Source organism: Rattus rattus, chromosome 2 (genome assembly GCF_011064425.1).
Source record: "Rattus rattus isolate New Zealand chromosome 2, Rrattus_CSIRO_v1, whole genome shotgun sequence".
NCBI lineage: Eukaryota > Metazoa > Chordata > Mammalia > Rodentia > Muridae > Rattus > Rattus rattus.
In genome coordinates, this window is record NC_046155.1 from 74,768,961 (window position 1) to 74,786,885 (window position 17,925).

General features: G+C 49.9%; 1 protein-coding gene across 1 annotated transcript; it reads left to right on the forward strand.

Moving 5' to 3' along the window:
• The first annotated feature begins 1,753 nt into the window (after positions 1 to 1,753).
• On the forward strand, positions 1,754 to 17,339 carry Qprt (quinolinate phosphoribosyltransferase). Its single transcript, XM_032895622.1, has 4 exons — positions 1,754 to 1,924; positions 15,872 to 16,407; positions 16,656 to 16,787; positions 16,879 to 17,339. The coding sequence occupies exons 1-4, from the start codon at positions 1,912 to 1,914 to the stop codon at positions 17,095 to 17,097; spliced, it is 900 nt and encodes a 299-aa protein (XP_032751513.1). The 5' UTR covers positions 1,754 to 1,911; the 3' UTR covers positions 17,098 to 17,339.
• Positions 17,340 to 17,925: the final 586 nt, after the last annotated feature.

The window sequence follows — 17,925 nt, forward strand, 5'->3', positions numbered from 1 at the left end:
CCTGCTCCCAGGGACCTAGCATCCGCCTACATCATCCCCTGCCACCACCAGGTGTGCCAGGTGTGTGCTGTGCATAAAAGGGCTCCCAGACACCCCAGAGCTTCTGTCTTCTCCTGTGGCATTCTGCCTTGTCTCATGTTTCTTTCTCCTGTTCCCTCTGTCTGTCTGCCTGTCAGTCAGTCTGCCCCTCTGTCCTTCTCGTTCTCTCCTCCTCAATAACCTCTTTACTAGATCTGTTTCATGGAGTAATTTCTCAGTGGTACCTTGGCATGGACGCTCCAAAGGTACCCCACCACCCTCGCTTGCACCTTGCCCTGTCAGTTATAGCATGAAGAGTCCAGCTGTGGGGAAGACATGTGTCTTTTCTATTCCAGAAGCCTGCATCGCACCATCAGACTAGCCAAGAGGGAGAAAGTTTCCTGATCAGTTCAAGGTCAATCTCGTCATGTTCTGCATTCTGAGTGGTCCTGTCAGCGATAGAGCCTTACCCTGTAGCTGTGGGGCATGGCCTGCAGCAACTGTTTGGAGCATCTGGAGCTCCCTGACCAGTAGTAACTCAGAGGGAAGAGGCCCACCCCTGGCACTGACGTTTTTCATTTAATAATTCATGTCTTCTGAGAAGCACTGTCCACCCATGCAGGGTACTTCTGCTCAACTCCCTATTTAAAAATATTACTTATTTAAAAATAGCTTTTAGATCAGTGCATTTCTGCAATGCTTCCTCATATGTGCTTAGTTTGGGCTACCCCTCCCCCACTCCTTTCCTGAATCTCTTTTCTCCACTTTAACCCTGAGTGCCCCCGCTTCTCCCTCTCCCTCTCCCTCTCCCTCTCCCTCTCCCTCTCCCTCTCTCTCTCTCTCTCTCTCTCTCTCTCTCTCTCTCTCTCTCTCTCACATACACACACACACACACACACACTAGTTTCACGTCTCAGGTTCTACTCTCTTCACTAATAGCTTTTCTTGGGTTGGAAGATGATTTCCCTATAGCTTTTCCGCATCCCTTTTATTTTGGTTAACCTCCTCTCTCCCCCAGGCTTGACCTTCCCTGCTTCCATCCTTCTCTATTTTACTGACTCACGCTTAGGTAGCCACCCCTGTGGTCCATCTCAAGTTTTCTGGCTCCCATATGTACTCCAGGTTAAGCATACATGACCAAAGATTTAGAGCTAGGAGCCACATAGGATCCAGAACATGCAACATTGCTGGGTCTTACTATAAAGTCACTGAGGCCACGGTCTCCACTGTCACCCTTACAACCTCATCCAAAACCCCTCCTCCAAATATCTATAAATTTGGGGGGTAAGTTTTCAACACACTGACTTTGAAGGAACACGTTCAAACTGTAGCTCTCAAGAAAGAAGAGTGGGGGGGTGGTCAGGGGACAATTGTGGGGTTCCTACTCTGTCCCTCAGAAAAGGTATTTGAGATAAAAAGAGAATAGGCCACGTGTGGTTGTGCATACTTTAATCCTAGCACGGGTTTGAGGACACAGGCAGGTGAATTTATACTGAGACTTGACTGCAGGTCTAGGGCCCATGATTTTCCCAGCGCACCACTGACAACGCTTTCCGGCTCTCACAGGAGAGTGAGGTCGGGCATTCATAGCCCTGCACTCTGAGGGGAGCTCCAGGAGGGCTGGAAGAGGGAGAAAACAGGGCCTCTTTGGTGCCAGAGGAGTCAGAATTTCTAAATCTCACAGTTGAGCACTTCCCACTGCTTCTGGAGCTCACAATGGGGCTGACTCAGCGAGGGTCCATGAGGAGTACTGGGAGGGCTCTCAGGAAGGACTGACCCAGATCAGCCCCTCCCTACCCTCTCTCTGGCAGCCCCACCCCCAGCCTCAGCTTCTGGGAGCATTCGATCTGAACAGTAGTGGACACACTGACCCGCTGGCTGCTCCAAGTCACCATGGACCCTGAAGGTGACCTAAGTCTCTGCTTTCTGTTCCTGATTTTCATGTCCCCTACTGCCCCTTCCTCTTCTTATTCCAGCCATCTGCCTCCCTCTCTCTTCTCTAAAGACCCTTCCCCCGCCCGCGCACCAAAGACCTCTCCTTGGACCTTGTTCCAAAGCCTGCTTCTCTCTGACTTGGTTGAACCCCAAAGTCGTCCTCTTGTTTCACCGTTCCTTTTGTGTTGAGCCCTACGGAAGGTCAGAAGCTCGGGAACAGATGGGGTTGCTGTGCTGGGGTCAGACGGACTGGTAGTGGGACTTGGAAAGGCGAGCAGCCCTGAACTCTGCCCCTTTTTAGCAGCCAAGAGAAGCAGAGGCAAAGTCCGGCCTCATCGCCGTAGAGTGGGGGGAGGGGATGAAGTCAGAACCTGTGCTCAGGACACAGCGTCTATCTCGGGAGTCACAGAACATGCTTGAGTCCAGAGTGCAGCAAGGACAGGCTGCAGGAGAGTGGACAGACTTCTACATCCTCACAGCCTCTCCTCCTTGCAGTAGCTTTGGGGCTGGGGTGTACTCGGGATCCAGTACTTGCTCTGCATGCTTAAGACCTTCCACCCTAGTAGGTATACTGCTTTTTTTTTTTTTTTTTTTTTTTTTTTTTTTTTTTTTTTTTATTTTATTTTTTTTTTGGGGTTGTGTTTTTGTTTTTTGTTTTTTGTTTTTTTTTTTTTTGAGCTGGGGATTAGGGCCTTGCCCTTGCTATTTACCACTGAGCCAAATCCCCAACCCCAACATTTGTTATTCCTTCCTGGTTTCCGGGCCAACATCCCCTGAGCCCTCCCCCTTCCCCTTCTATAAGGGTGTTCCCCCCATTCTCCCCCATTACCACCCTCCCCCAACAATCACGTTCTCTGTGGGTTCAGTCTTGGCAGGACCAAGGGCTTCCCCTTCCACTGGTGCTCTTACTAGGCTATTCATTGCTACCTATGAAGTTGGAACCCAGGGTCAGTCCATGTATAGTCTTTGGGTAGTGGCTTAGTCCCTGGAAGCTTTGGTTGGTAGTCATTGTTGTTCATATGGGGTCTCAAGCCCCTTCAGCTCTTCCAGTCCTTTCTCTGATTCCTTCAACAGGGGTCCCAATCAGTGGATTGCTGCTGGCATTCGCCTCTGTATTTGCTGTATTCTGGGTGTGTCTCTCAGGAGAGATCTATATCCGGTTCCTGTCGGCCTGCACTTCTTTGCTTCATCCATTTTATCTAGTTTGGTGGCTGTATATGTATGGACCACATGTGGGGCAGGCTCTAAATGAGTGTTCCTTCTGCCTCTGTTCTAAACTTTGCCTCCCTATTCCCTGCCAAGAGTATTCTTGTTCCCTTTTTAAAGAAGGAGTGAAGCATTCACATTTTGGTCATCCTTCTTGAGTTTCACATGTTCTGTACATCTAGGGTAATTCAAGCATTTGGGCTAATAGCCACTTATCAATGAGTGCATACCATGTATGTCTTTCTGTGATTGGGTTAGCTCACTCAGGATGATATTTTCCAGTTCCATCCATTTGCCTATGAATTTCATAAAGTCATTGTTTTTGGTAGCTAAGTAATATTCCATTGTGTAGATGTACCACATTTTCTGTATCCATTCCTCTGTTGAAGGGCATCTGGGTTCTTTCCAGCTTCTGGCAATTATAAATAAGGCTGCTATGAACATAATGGAGCACGTGTCTTTGTTACGTGTTGGGGCATCTTTTGGGTATATGCCCAAGAGAGGTATAGCTGGGTCCTCAAGGTAGTTCAATGTCCAATTTTCTGAGGAACCTCCAGACTGATTTCCAGAATGGTTGTACCAGTCTGCAATCCCATCAACAAGGTATGCCACTCTTATTTGAATCTTTTGTGGGGTTTTTTTTTTCCTCCCTAGGGCCTCCTCCCCCATCCTCCACCCCTTCCTGCTGGTTTGCACGCAACTCCTCAGGCTTGCCTGTGGAGCGTGCTCTGGGTTTGTAGGTCTGGCTAGAATCCCCGGAGTTGCCTGTGCTGATCAAGTTGTCCTCAAACTCACAGAAATTTGCCTCCATCTGTCTGCCAAGTCCTGGGATCAAACTTGTGTTATGCCTGGTCTACCTTTCCCTCCTAACGTTAACACTGACCTGGGTTTGAGGCCAGGAGTATTCGCAGTGTGGGAAGTGACTCACCCAGTAGGATCCTGGGTTTCTGCATCTGGAAGACACTTCAGGGTGGCAAGGAGCAGGTGTCCAGGCTGGCCCCTGTAGGTTTGAGTTCTTTACTGAGAAAGATTTGTATGTCTCTGGAGATGGAGCTCAGGGGCCTCCTGAACTGTCTTTCCACTCTGATTATTCTTTTATTTTTGAGACAGGGCCTCACTATGGAGTCCTATCTGGGTTGGAACACTCAGCAATCCTCCTGCCTGTGCCTCCCAAGTGCTGAGATTAAAGGTGTGTGCCTGGTTTCGTTTATTTTTAAGACAGGGTATTCTTTAGTATTTTAAACTATGTGTATGCATGACAGGAGGTATGTGTACGTGTGTGGGGTTGCCAGATGCCATAGGCACTGGATCTCCCTACAGTGACAGGCAGAGGTGAGCTGTGTGCTAGGAACAGAACTCAGATTTTCTGCAAGAACAGCGAGGACTTAACCTCTGAGCCATCTCTCCAGCCTCACTGATATGCAAGGCCATATCTCCAGGGTCTTGACTCACAGCCCAAAATGGCTTGAAACTCATTGTGTAGCTCAGAATGACCTTGAACGTATGAACCTCAACCTCTCAAATGCCAACCTTACTGGTGTGTGGTCCACAACAGGTTCCAGATGTGAATTCTTAATAAGAGTAAATTAAAACCACACGAGTTCAAGGATGGGGTCTGGAGAGAGTAAAAGTGCCACCCTTACTAGCACGAAGACCTGAGGTTGGATTCCCCAGGACCCACACAAAAGTTAGTCTGCAGTCCTCACACTGAGGGTGTGGGGGAGTTAGTAAGTTCCAGGTTCATCCAGCAAGAGACCTTGTCTTTAAAAAAAAAAAAAAAAGGAGAATGATAGAAAAATACAGTAGACATTAGCCAGGTGTGGTGGCGCATGCCCACCCCAGCACTCAGGAGGCAGAGGCAGGTGGATGTCTGTGAGTTTGAGGCCACCTGGTCCACAGAGTGAGTTTCAATATGGTTAGAGCTACAGAGTGAGAACCTTGTCTTGAAAAAGAAAAAAGAAAAATCCGCCGATAATCAGTTTCTGGCCTCCACACACAGGCTCAGATGTGTGTGCATGCACATGCACGCACATACATGCACACACATGCACATACACACACACACGCACACACACACACACTCCCTCCATGGACACCTCTATGGCCTCCCCAGCACAGAGCTCAGAGGTGACCCCAGGGTCACCTACATAAAATCCTACTTCTGACACTCAACAGCTGTGTCACCTGGATTAGATACCTCACCTCGCTGTGCTCGGTTTCCTTGTTGGTAAATTAGAAATAGTGTCTTCCCAGAGAATTATGGGATTAAACACCATCACAAAGGGCCGGAACCCAGAAACAGGGTAGAGAGGGGCCTCAACTTTGCCTCTGTATTTTGTTGTTTGAGACAGGGTTTCTCTGTGTAGCCCTGGCTGTCCTGGAACTCACGCTAGATCAGGCTGGCCTTGAACTCAGAGATCCACCTGCCTCTGCCTCCTGAGAGATTCTGGAACCCCTACTCTCCATCTCCATGTTTGGTGTGTCAGACTCTCTTCCTGTTTCTTCATCCTCTTGAGCTGGAGACGGAGGTTCCTCCCACTCACCCTACTGGCCTCTCAGAGTCAGTGCTCACATCCCTGCAACTTACCTCACAGCATCTGGTCCTTTCTCTTCTGTTTCCCTCTTCAGAGCATCCTGTGCTCAAGGCTCTGGTCCACTGCTGCCTCACACATGTGACCGACACACAGTCTGATGTTTGACTCCGGCTCAGCCAGAAGGTTGGCGAGGACCATGACCTGCATAAAATAAGCCAGGGCAAGGTGGACAAGGAAAGGGAGTGACACTCAGGCTGGGGAGTCGCCGCTGCAGAAGTACCTGGGGGCCAGTAGATAAAGTGGTCACACTGGGCCAGGACTGAGCATCTCTGAGCCCTGTCCTCGTGACCTTGATGTGACCTTTAGAAGCACACCCTTGTGGTTGCAGCCTCCCCTTTGCCCTTACTCTATGTTCAAATCATCCTTCACTCCCTCCAAGTGTGTGTGCCGCTCCAGCCCTGGGTGACAGGAGCTCTACTGAGTCCTATTTGGAAACCATTTCTGTTCCCTAGGAGGTGAGGGTACTTGGAAGGAGCTTATGGGGAGGATCGGTGTTGGCTAAGCCTCTGTCTCCACCTGCTGTTTGTCCAGTGAATCAACAAGGAAGCAGAGGGAAGAATGGAGCTGAGAGACTCCCAGCTGGTGGCTGGTCTCAGATTTAGATGTGAATTGTTCCCCTCCCTCACCACAGGCAGCTCTGGGACCCTGCGACACTCCCTTTCAGAGAGCCCCAGGGACCATGGGCGGAGCTGGGATTGCAGTCCAGATGTTTCTGACTCATACTTCACACCGTTTTCCTTAGGCCGGGAGCCAAGCCTGGAATCTCGGAGAGCGCTGTATTAATATAGCATGTGGTCTGGCCCACCATTTTCTCTTTTCTGACCTGGAGGAAGTTTTTGCCAGGGCACTCTGGTTCCCCAAGAAGACCGTTGTAGTTCTGGTGTAGCCTTACCACCATAGACAGTGGGCACATGGGAGGGTGGTGGAACGAGGGACCCATTGCTTGAGGCCGTTCAGGTCCTTTGTCTCCAGAGTTCTGTCTTTCCTGGGATCTAAGGTGACTGCAGGCATGACTCAGGAAAAAGAGGACAAAGCAGAGCCAGACCAGTGACTGCCTCTCCCTCTCCGTGGCCGGCTGTGTGGGACCCCCATGGCCAGCCTGGCTTCAGGACTGAGCCCATACTGCCCAGTTGTGTGAACTTACCCTATTTTGTACCTTCATTTCCTTACCTATAAAATGGGTATAATTGTGGTTATGAAGGTTAAATTATAAGTGTCCTGGTGACCTGGTGAGAGTCCTTTTGCTTCTGAATGCGTGTGTGTGTGTGTGTGTGTGTGTGTGTGTGTGTGTGTGTGTTGGGGTGGTACGGGTATACGTGCATGTAGAGACTAGAGGTGTTTCCTCAGGAGCCATTCCCCTTAGTTTGGCTTCTGTGTGTGTTATTCGTGGGTTCTGGGGATCTCCGTACTTTCACAGCAAGTGCTTTACCACTGGGCCATCACCCAACGTCAGATTGAAGTTAGCCTAAGGAGATACTTGTGCCTTCTCTTTGGCTGTGACGTTACGCAAATAATGATCTCCAAAAAATTTAGAATTTCCTGGGAGCCTCATGCTGACGCTCAGGAGCACCAGACCGGGAGCGTGTGTCCAGGAAGGAGGCTGCACGCAGGTTACTGGTCAGACCACCTTGGAGGAGCAGCAATGAGGGGCTGAACCACCTCAATCAGGACTGCTTAGTTTATTCATGCCTCTTGCCCTGTATTTAATCTAAACCTCAGGTGAGGATCCCAGAGATGGCTCAGGCTGGCCTTGAACTTGAAATTCTCCTGTCTCGGTATCTTAGTAGTACCACCACACCTGAAACACCTTTTTTATTTTGTTCATTTAAGACAATTTTTTAAAAAATATTTATTTATTTAATGTATATGAGTACACTGTCTCTGTCTTCAGACACACCAGAGAAGGGCATCAGATCCCATTACAGATGGTTGTGAGCCACCATGTGGTTGCTGGGAATTGAACTCAGGACCTCTGGAAGAACAGTCAGTGCTCTTAACCACTGGGCCATCTCTCCAGCCCTTAAGACAGATTTTTTTTTTTTTTTTTTTTTTTTTTGGAGCTGGGGACCGAACCCAGGGCCTTGCGGTTGCTAGGCAAGCGCTCTACCACTGAGCCAAATCCCCAACCCCAAGACAGATTTTTAAAGAAAAGATCTCATTGGACCAAAGGTGGTTTCAAACTCTCTATTTTGCTAAGGGTGAGCTTGGACTTCTGATTGTTCCGTCTCCATTTCCAAATGCTGGAATTACAGATGTGCTGGAGATGGGACCCAGGGCATCCTGCATGGCAGGGAAGCACTCCAGCAAGTTAGCTACATATCATGGCTGCCATGTCAATTTTATCAGTTTTATTCCCCCAGATACCAATCTGTAATGGGATCCAATGCCTCTTCTTGTGTGTCTGAAGAGCGCTACAATGTACTCATACATTAAATAAATAAATCTTTTTTTAAAGGTATCCATGAGAGATAAGGTTTATAGCTGGGTGGGATTTTCTTTCCAGGGTCCAGGTGTCTAGGAGGAACTTCTCCACAGATAATGTGGGGAGGACTATGGTCATCGGCAGCTGACAGCTGTCTCTGTCCCGCAGCTCACTGCACCAGCCCCACCCTCCTCCCCCTGAAGCTCAGTGAAGCTTCCCTCTGAAGTTAGTGCCTTCCAGGGACAGCTGCTAATTAGGAGATCCTGGATGTTCAGAACTGTCTCCGAAATCCCTTTTGTTGGAAATGTGAGCCGACGTGCCTTAAAGAACACCACATGTGTTTGTCTATTCTCTCAAGTGGAAATAGTGTGAACAGTGTGCCCTACAACAGGCAACCAGGGCAGCACGTCTCCAAGATGGCTGTGTGGGGGAAGTGTGGGGGCTGAAGCAGCTGGGTTGTCCAGAAAGTGCTCACTGTGGAGAGGAAGAGCAGTCAAGCTTCAGGCCTCATCACTCTGTAGCTCTGCTCTTGAGGAAGTTTCCCTTTCCTGTTCCAGCCTCAGTTTTCCATCTATAAATACTGTATTTGCTGTATACAGTCGGGGTTGTGGGTATTGACTGCTGTGCACTGCGGGGGACTGTGGGTAATGACTGCTGTGCACTGTGGGGAACTGTGGGTAATGACTGCTATGTACCATGAGGGATTGTGGGTGATGACTGCTGTGTACTAGGAAGGACTGTGAGGGATGACTGCTGTGTGCTATGAAGGACTGTGGGTAATGACTGCTGTGTACTGTGAGGGACTGTGGGTAATGACTGCTGTGTGACATGAAGGATAGTGGATAATGACTGCTGTGTACCGTAGGGACTGTAGGTAGGATCTATGACAGCACACAACCAGTGCCCTGGTATGGCGGGCACAAGTGCGTAGTGGTGATTGATCTTCCCAGACTGAGAAGCTCTGCCAGAAATTAGATTCATGCTCCTCCTTCCACATGGTACCCTAATCCCCTGCTGGGGCCCAGGGACCAACATTTGCACAGATCTCCACTACTGCTGTTCAAGAAACCCAGAGACTGAGGTTGGGGATTTAGCTCAGCGGTAGAGCACTTGCCTAGAGAGCGCAAGGCCCTGGTTCGGACCCCAGCTCAAAAAAAAAAAAAAAAAAAAAAAAGAAAAAAAAAAAAAAAAAAAAAAAAGAAACCCAGAGACTGGAGAGACAGCTCAGGAGTTTGAGCACCTGCTGCTCTCGCAAAGGACTGGGACTCTGTCTGTCTCTGGCACCTACAGGGTGGCTCAGCCATCTGTGACTCTGGCTCCAGGGGCTCCAACAACTTCCGGTCTTCAAGGGTACACGTGCAGTGAATACACATATATGGAAGCAAAACACACAAAATAAATAAATCTAAGGAAAATAGGATAAGAAATATATGTTCTGGTTCCTAGCCATTGTGTTCTTGCAACCCTAAACAATAGAACTAGAAAAATCTTTTTTTTTTTTTTTCCTTTTCTTTTTTTCAGAGCTGGGGACCGAACCCAGGGCCTTGTGCTTGCTAGGCAAGCGCTCTACCACTGAGCTAAATCCCCAACCCCTAGAAAAGTCTTTTGTTCTAACATTCTATTTTCCAACACAGCATCTGAATTTCCTGGTATAAGGGTAGTCTTTAGGGAAGGGTTGGCAGAAAGAAGCTGAGGACTTCGTTCTCAGATCCTGAAGAATGAGTTAATAACCCATCTGTGTGTGTGTGTGTGTCTGTCTGTCTGTCTGTCTGTCGGTATAGAGTAGAGATGGGAGTAGCTTTTCTCCTTCCCTCATGTAGGTTCCAGGGGTGGAACTCAGGTGGGTAAGCTTGGTGGCAAGAGTCTCTCCCTAATGAGCTATCTTGCTGCCCCTAACCTTAAAGTTTTTGTGTGTTTGGTTTTTGTTGTTATTGTTGGGTCAAGGTCTTATGTAGCTCTGGATGGCCTGGAACTCACAGAGATCCGCCTGCTGCTGCCTCCTGAGTGCCACCGCGTTACGCTTGGTTTTAAGCATCAGCTCTTTGGGGTGGGCCCTGGTTGCAATCAGGACCGTAGCTACACTTGAGCTCCGCTCCAGCCGCCTCCTCCTTTTGAGACAGGGTCTCACTGGTTGCTTTGATTGGCCTCGAACTCACAGAGATCTACCAGCCTCTGCCTCCTAAGTGCTGGGATTAAAGCCATGAGCCGAGATGCCCAGCCTTGCTGCTTTTGTTTTTTTGGTCTCTTCTCGCCCCTGTCACCCCCGTTGATCAGCATATGTTATTTGTACAAAGTTTCAGACAGGGCTGCTTGGTACTTTGCTCTTCACCAGCTAATCACCCTCTTGCCTCGTGCCTCAAGCCCGCCCCCTCCCCCACAGAACCCCCTTCTACTTTCATGGCTTTTTCAGTCTACAGTCCACAAATGTGTCTGCCTTAACATGATTTCCAGTTCTAACCATTCTCCTGCAAATGCTATACTTTTGTTCTTGTTGGAGGCTAAGCCTTCCCTGTGCATATACAACCATGTCTTCTTCATTTACCTTTCCGTTGATGGGCACTGGGGCTGACTCCATGACTTGGCAATGAGCATAGGTTCAACACTCACCCCTCTGAGTGTGAGAACTGAGCTCAGCCGGGATCTGCAGCAGGCTTCAAAGTACTGTGTCACCCAGCGATATCCTGGTTCTCGCTGCTGCTGCTGCTGCTGCTGCTGCTGCTGCTGCTGCTGCTGCTGCTGCATCTAACATTCATTTACACCCTCTTGGTCTCTCTGTCTCTGTCTCTGTCTCTCCCTACCCTCCTCTCGTGTGTGTGTGTGTGTGTGTGTGTGTGTGTGTGTGTGTGTGCGCGTGTGCGCGCACGTGTGCATTCGCACATGCACGTACATGGGGTCAAGAGAACAACATGTGAGAGTTAGTTCTCCGGGGATCAGACTGAGATTACCACGCTAGGCAGCGGTCACGTTTACCTTAGCCGTCTCTGGTTCTGAGCACTATTCTTAACTTACGAGCATATGTATCAGTCTTTGTCAGGATGTGAGTGGGACTTGGACCACTTAGATGCCTGGGATCGCCCCCCTCCAACCCTCCAGCTTCTGATGCAGTTGATCTACAGTGAGAGGGGGCAGCTGAGAGTTAAAACAACCTTTCTAGATGCCTCCAGCCAGGCTGCTGTGTGGAGGGCCCTGCTCCGCACTTGAAGCCAGTGCTCCCGCCCACCGCCTCCGCTTCCTCACCTCACCGTGTAATTTTTTTACTGTGACCTTGCAACTCTGTTTCCATCACACATCACCCTGGCTGCTTCAGCCAAGGCCTCTTAGGCGCTAAGTTGCTAAGTCCAGTGACCCATTTTCTGCCTTCCACTTTGCACTATTTATTGAATCTTCTCCCCACAACCCCCAAACATCCGCTCTTGACTCTTCTGTATGCGTCAACCACACCTCTGCCTGCATCTCCCACCAAGCTATGTCAGACACCAGCCCACAGCCTGGCTATTCCTCACCCCAGGGTCTCTTGGGAACAGACACATCTTCCTACTCTGTCACAATGTTTCTCGAGGGCAACTACACCAACACCTGCAGAGAACCGCCTGGTTCCCTCCCCAGCTGTGCCTCAAGAAGCCTCACCACAGCATCATAGGCACCTCCGAGATTTGGTTTCTATGCTTTCGAAATGGGAAGAGCCCCTGTTGGGGAGGCTCAGATGAGGCTGCCCTTAGGGACTGTGGTACCTTTCCACCTTCCCCTCATCTTCCCCTTGCCCAAACCTCTCTCCTGGGATGACATCTGAGGTCTGTGTTCAACCACTTGGAACAGGAAACCAAAGCTTTGACACCTAACAGCTGCCACTTCGGGCAGATCCCACCTCAGAAGCAGCTCTCTCTTCTCCTTCCCTCCCTTCCTACACAGCTGCCTAAGCTTGGAGCCTTACAGCTCTTGGTTGCTTGCCTCAACCTCCCTGTGTCTCCCACTCCATCGTCATTTGGTGGGTAAGGTGATCCTTCTAGAAAAAACCATACCCACACCAGTTCACTTCCAGCTCTGCGATGGTTCTGGGATCAGCCCAGGTTTCTAAGCTTAAGTAGCTCAATCCTCTTAGACTCTGGCAAACCTCCATTTCTCCAGCCTCACCGCCTCTTCCTGCTTTTCAGCTCCAAATCCCCTCAACGCAGCCACCTCTGCCTGGCGAACCTGACTTGTCCTTCTCGGGGACACACAGGCATCTCCTCCAGTGCCCACCACACTTGGGGAAGGCTTCAGTCATTTCTTTAGCCAACACGCCTACCCTCTGCTGGATCACCCCCTCAGAGCTTAGGAGCCCAGGCCTCTGCCTCATTCCCCTTTGCAGTAAGAGGCCGAGACTGAAACTCAGGTCAGGTCCTGGAGTTGCGGGCCGAGTCCCTCTACCAAGGGAACTCTCTGATGGCCTAAATCCTACTGCCCACTTGCTATAGCAGTGTGGACTTGTCAGTCTTTGGCCTTTTAAAGACAAGATTCTGTGTGTCCCAGTCTATTCTGGAACTCTAGACCAGGCAGGCCTCCAACTTGCAGAGAGCCATCCACCTGCTCTACTCCCTGCGAGCTGGGATCAAAGGTGCCGCCATGCTCAGCAGTTGGCTGCTTTGTTTTATATTTGTTTGTTTTTGAGACAGAATTTTACACAGTCACCCACGATGTACTGGAGCTCACTGTATATATATAGCCCAGGCTATCCTTGTTGAAATCTTCCTACCTCACCCTCCCATGTGCTGGGATTACAGGCCTGCGCCCCCTGCTGGGCCAGCTCCCGGACTACAGCAGACTGGACATCACTGAGACTTCTCACCAAGCAGAGGTCTGTAGAAAGATCTGAGAGGACAGGGTTGACAGGAGCAAGGAGAGGGACTGTGGGGCCAGACAATGTGAGCCAGCACAGGCTGAGGCCTGAGAGTGACAAGGAGACCCACCACCCACCCCCATGGCGGCTGCCCAGTCAGGAGTTGAATGGGAAGTGGGGTGAAGTGGAGAACACGGCTGGTGCAATGGATGTGCACCTCAGTTTTTACAATGGCAGAGTTGTCAAACACAGCTGAAGTGGCCGAGAGGTGGTGGTGGTGCACACCTTTAATCCCACACTCACAAGGCAGAGGCACATGGGTCTCTTGAGTTCTAGGCCCACCTGATCTACAGAGGGAGTTACAGGACAGCTATGACTACACACAGAAACCCAGTCTTGGAAAAACAAACAAAGCAGAAGTGGACAGAAGGCAAGTTATAAAACAGAACGCTCACCGTAAGGCAAGCACTCAAAACAGAACTCTAAATACAGTGCAAGCTACCGGGAATTTACAGCCCAAGAGCACAGAAGTGGGGGTGGGGTCAGTGGCACAGAATTACTAACAGGAAGTCCTGAGGATAAGGAGGCCTTCTGGTTAAACCAACCCAACAGTTCTCATCAAAACTGCAACTGAGAGATCAACATGGAAATCCAAAAGTATTTGGGAAACTGAGGCAGGAGTGCCTGGAGTTCAAGGCCAGCTTGGGTTTCATTGTAAATTCCAGGACAGCTTGGGTGAAAGGGGGTGGGGAGAGAGGGAACCAGTTTGCGTGAAGGCTGCAGTTCTTGTGCAGACCGAAAGGTAGCAGTGTTGCATTGTGTTTGGGTTCTGTCTCTGCAGAGCCAGATTCTGCAGCCCTGGAGGCTGAAAGGCCCTTCAGTTGATAACACACATTGAGGTGAAGGTCTTAAGAGAAACCACAGCTCTACCCTTCACTCCCTCGCTATTGTCTCTGGAAAACGACATACCCGAGTCCAGTTTGCAGCTGCACTAAGGTTTCTTGTTCTGAACCCATGGCCACCTTGTGCCGGCACCCTCGGCTGATTTGTCTTTTCTCTGTGGTTCTCTGTTGTAAACACCTGAACTCTCCCAGCTTTATAATACTTGGTGTTGGGCTGTGAGTGAGGCTCGGTGGTAGAGCGTTTTCTAGAAGCTGAAGGACCTGGTTTAAATCCTCACCGTCTGGAGACGGCTAGGAAGCAAGATGCATAAGCTTGTGGTCTGCTGAAAGGCTTCAGGGCAAAAATAGCTAAGCCTTCTGGGTATCGCAGATGGAAAGGAGGCAGGGCACCCTGCAGGTGTGCACACATTGGCTGCCCATGCTGTTAAATATCGAGGGTCTTAGTGGTGCATGTGCAGGACCCCAGTACTCAGGAGGTGGGATAGCTGGCCCTCCAGGCTATCCTGGGCTACATAAGCAAGCCATGTCTCCAAAGAACAGCAGGACATTAAATATCTTGTTGGTAAATAGCTTTGGACCCAACAATAGGTTGGATGCATAAAATCCAAGATGCCAAGTTTAATTCAAATTTCAGATAGCAGGCCATGATGCTTATGAGTTGTTAAATGTGTCACCTGGGACACACTATACAGAAAAATTATCTGAGCACCTGCATAATCAGATTTCATAACAGCAGAAAGGAGGTTGGAAGGAAGAGGAGGAGGGGAAGAGGAGGAGGAAGCTGCTGCTGTCCAGGGTACAGAGCTTTAATTCTGCAGGAGGAACGAGATGTGTGAGTGTTAATACTGCTGGACTCAAACGTGTTAAGAGGGTTCACCTCTCCTTGGTTCTTTATAAGTCAATTAAAGCTAAAAGCAAGTGAATGGTGACAGGTGACTCAGTGGACACAGAAGCCACTGCCATTTGGTATCTGAGTTAGAGTCCCAGAACCTACACCTTTAGAAAACCAACTTTGTCTTTAGAAAACCAACTCTTGCAAATTGTCTTTTGACTTCCACTCAAGAGCAATGACATCTACATGCACACACAAACACACACATACACACACACACATACACACATACATATACACACACACAGATACACAGACACACACACACATGCACACACACATATACACACACATACAGACACACACACACATAGACACAGACACACAGACACACACACATACACACAGACACACAGACACACACATACATGCACACACACATACACACATACAGACACACACAGACACATACACCTACATATGCATATACATACACACATACATACACAGACACACGGACACATGCATACACAGACACACACATACACACATACACACACACAGACACACACATATACACACACACATATACAGACACACACATATACACACAGGCACAGACACACACATACACACATACATACACACACACAGACACACACATATACACATATACACGCATATACACACATATGCATGCATAAAAAAAATTACAAAAGGGAGGCATGGTGATGATACGAAGGAGCAAACACCTGCTTCTACATACTACTACTACTACTACTACTACTACTACTACTACTACTACTACTACTATTACTACTACTATTCTGAGACCAGGTCTGGTGAGCTCCTCCTCAGCCTCCCAGAGTACGGAGACTGCACCACCAAACTCAGCTTCCTTATAAAACTCTTTGATACTTTTGCGAAGTTTAGCTTTAACCAGTTGCACTCTTTTCTAACTAGTTTTATTTTCTCTGACAACCTGATCAGCTTGGTGACCCCAGGCTCTGCCCCAGCCTGGCCCTGGAAGTCCTATCTCCACCCTGATTGGCTAGTGTCCTATTGCCCATGCTGTCAAATGTTTTGGGGCAGCTTCTGGCTATGAGGAAGTGTAATCCCAACAGAGGTCTCTCTGCTTCCTCCCAGGTCTGCAGTTCCTGTTGCCCCCTGCAAGTCTGGCAGCTCTGGTGAACAGCTGGTTGCAAGAGGACTGCCCAGGTCTCAATTTTGCGTCCTTGGTTACCGGGTCGGCCCCTGCACAGGCTGTGCTGTGGGCCAAATCCCCCGGGGTTCTGGCAGGGCGACCTTTCTTTGATGCCATCTTCACTCAACTCAACTGCCAAGTGTCCTGGCTCCTTCCGGAGGGATCGAAGCTGGTACCTGTGGTCAAGGTGGCAGAGGTCAGGGGACCTGCTCACCACTTGCTGCTGGGGGAACGAGTGGCCCTTAACACCCTGGCCCGCTGCAGTGGGATTGCCAGTGCGGCAGCGACAGCTGTGGAGGTGGCCACAAGCACTGGCTGGGCTGGACATGTAGCGGGCACGAGGAAGACCACGCCAGGGTTCCGACTGGTAGAGAAGTATGGGCTCCTAGTAGGCGGGGCTGAATGCCACCGCTATGACCTGGGAGGGCTGGTGATGGTGAAAGACAACCATGTGGTGGCAGCCGGCAGCATGGAGAAGGTGAGTGCCCCAATGAGCCTCTGTTCTCACTCTGGTCCGCCTCTGACCAGCATTTCAGTCCCACCAACCAGAGACCAGCCACTGCCTGGTGACAAGTGATCCCAGCATCAGGGATGTTCCAAGCCTTTCCGTCTGTAGATGGAGGAGGCTGACTTCCTTTTTGTGTGTGATTCAAAGCACAGCTCTCTGGGCCCCCAGGGTCCAGGGCCGGATTACCCAGCCTCACCCTCTCTCTATTGGCTTGGCAGGCAGTGCTGAAGGCCCGGCAGGCAGCCGGCTTTCCCCTGAAGGTAGAGGTGGAATGTAGCAGCCTGAAGGAGGCTTTGCAGGCAGCAGAGGCTGGGGCTGACCTGGTCATGCTGGACAACTTCAAGCCTGAGGTGAGATGGGACCCAACTCCTGGGCTGGGCCTGCAGAATTTTGGGGTGGGGGTTGGGAGACTCTCACCTCCCCTTGGCTTCTATCTTACAGGAGCTGCACCCTACAGCAGCTACTCTTAAAGCCAAATTCCCCAACGTGTCTGTGGAAGCCAGTGGGGGTGTCACACTGGACAACCTCCCCCAGTTCTGTGGGACGAACATTGATGTCATCTCGTTGGGAATGCTGACCCAGGCTGCTCCAGCCCTGGATTTTTCCCTCAAACTGTATGCTGAAGGAGATATTCCAGTGCCTCATGCTCGCCGGTCCTAAAGCTGAAGAAGATGCCACCAGAATGGATTACTATGGCTTGTTGGGCCCTTGGGTCATACATCTTTAGGTTCAGAGGACAACAGGACATAACTCGAATTTACCTAGGCTTCCCACTAGCTCTGCCATCTCCAGCTTGTGTGACTTGCCAGGGCTGACTTTGGTTTTGCTTGGCTCCGTTTTCTCATCTGTGAAATGGGTCTAATAAATATTCGGCCTTACTGGGTTGTTGATGGCAACTACCACACGGTGAGTGGTTGGTAAATGCTAGAAATTAGCACCGCTCGTGTACCCTAAGACACACACTTGTTTTTGAACTCTACCTTCTGGAAAGGTTGCCCCTTTAGCAGATGGTGTTTCATAGCACAACTCTGGCAGCCGGCAGCTGACATCACATGGCCTGTATGTGCAGCTAGGGACAGGTGACAAGAAATAAGCTGCCAGCACAGTCTGACGTGCTCTCTTCTGTTTCTTCCCTTCCTCCTTTCCTGCCTCCCCATCCCTGCCCTGCCTCACCATGTAGCCCAGGCTGGCCGTGAACTTCTGGCCTCAGATGTGCTCCTGACTCAGCTGCTTGCACTATGCCCTCTGCACCTGGCTTAGAACAACTCTTTCCGCACATGTGAATTAGAAGCCGTGCGCGGTAACAAGACACTGGTAGGAAGTACATGGTACTTCTTTATACCAGGAGGGATCTCAGATTTGAAGGTGTGTGGCATCAGGTTTGCCATCTCGCTCGGACATTCTCCCTGACTGATGTCTGAGGAGCTACCCTGAGCTCACCTAAGCCTAGATCCTCGGGCAGATCCAGGAGGAGCATCTCCATGAGAG

Bases quoted from the DNA above. Each gene is read 5' to 3' on its own strand.
- Qprt (XM_032895622.1), top strand. The intron at 16,408-16,655 runs GTGAGTGCCCCA...TTGGCTTGGCAG, and splicing joins CAGCCGGCAGCATGGAGAAG to GCAGTGCTGAAGGCCCGGCA. The intron at 16,788-16,878 runs GTGAGATGGGAC...TCTATCTTACAG, and splicing joins TGGACAACTTCAAGCCTGAG to GAGCTGCACCCTACAGCAGC.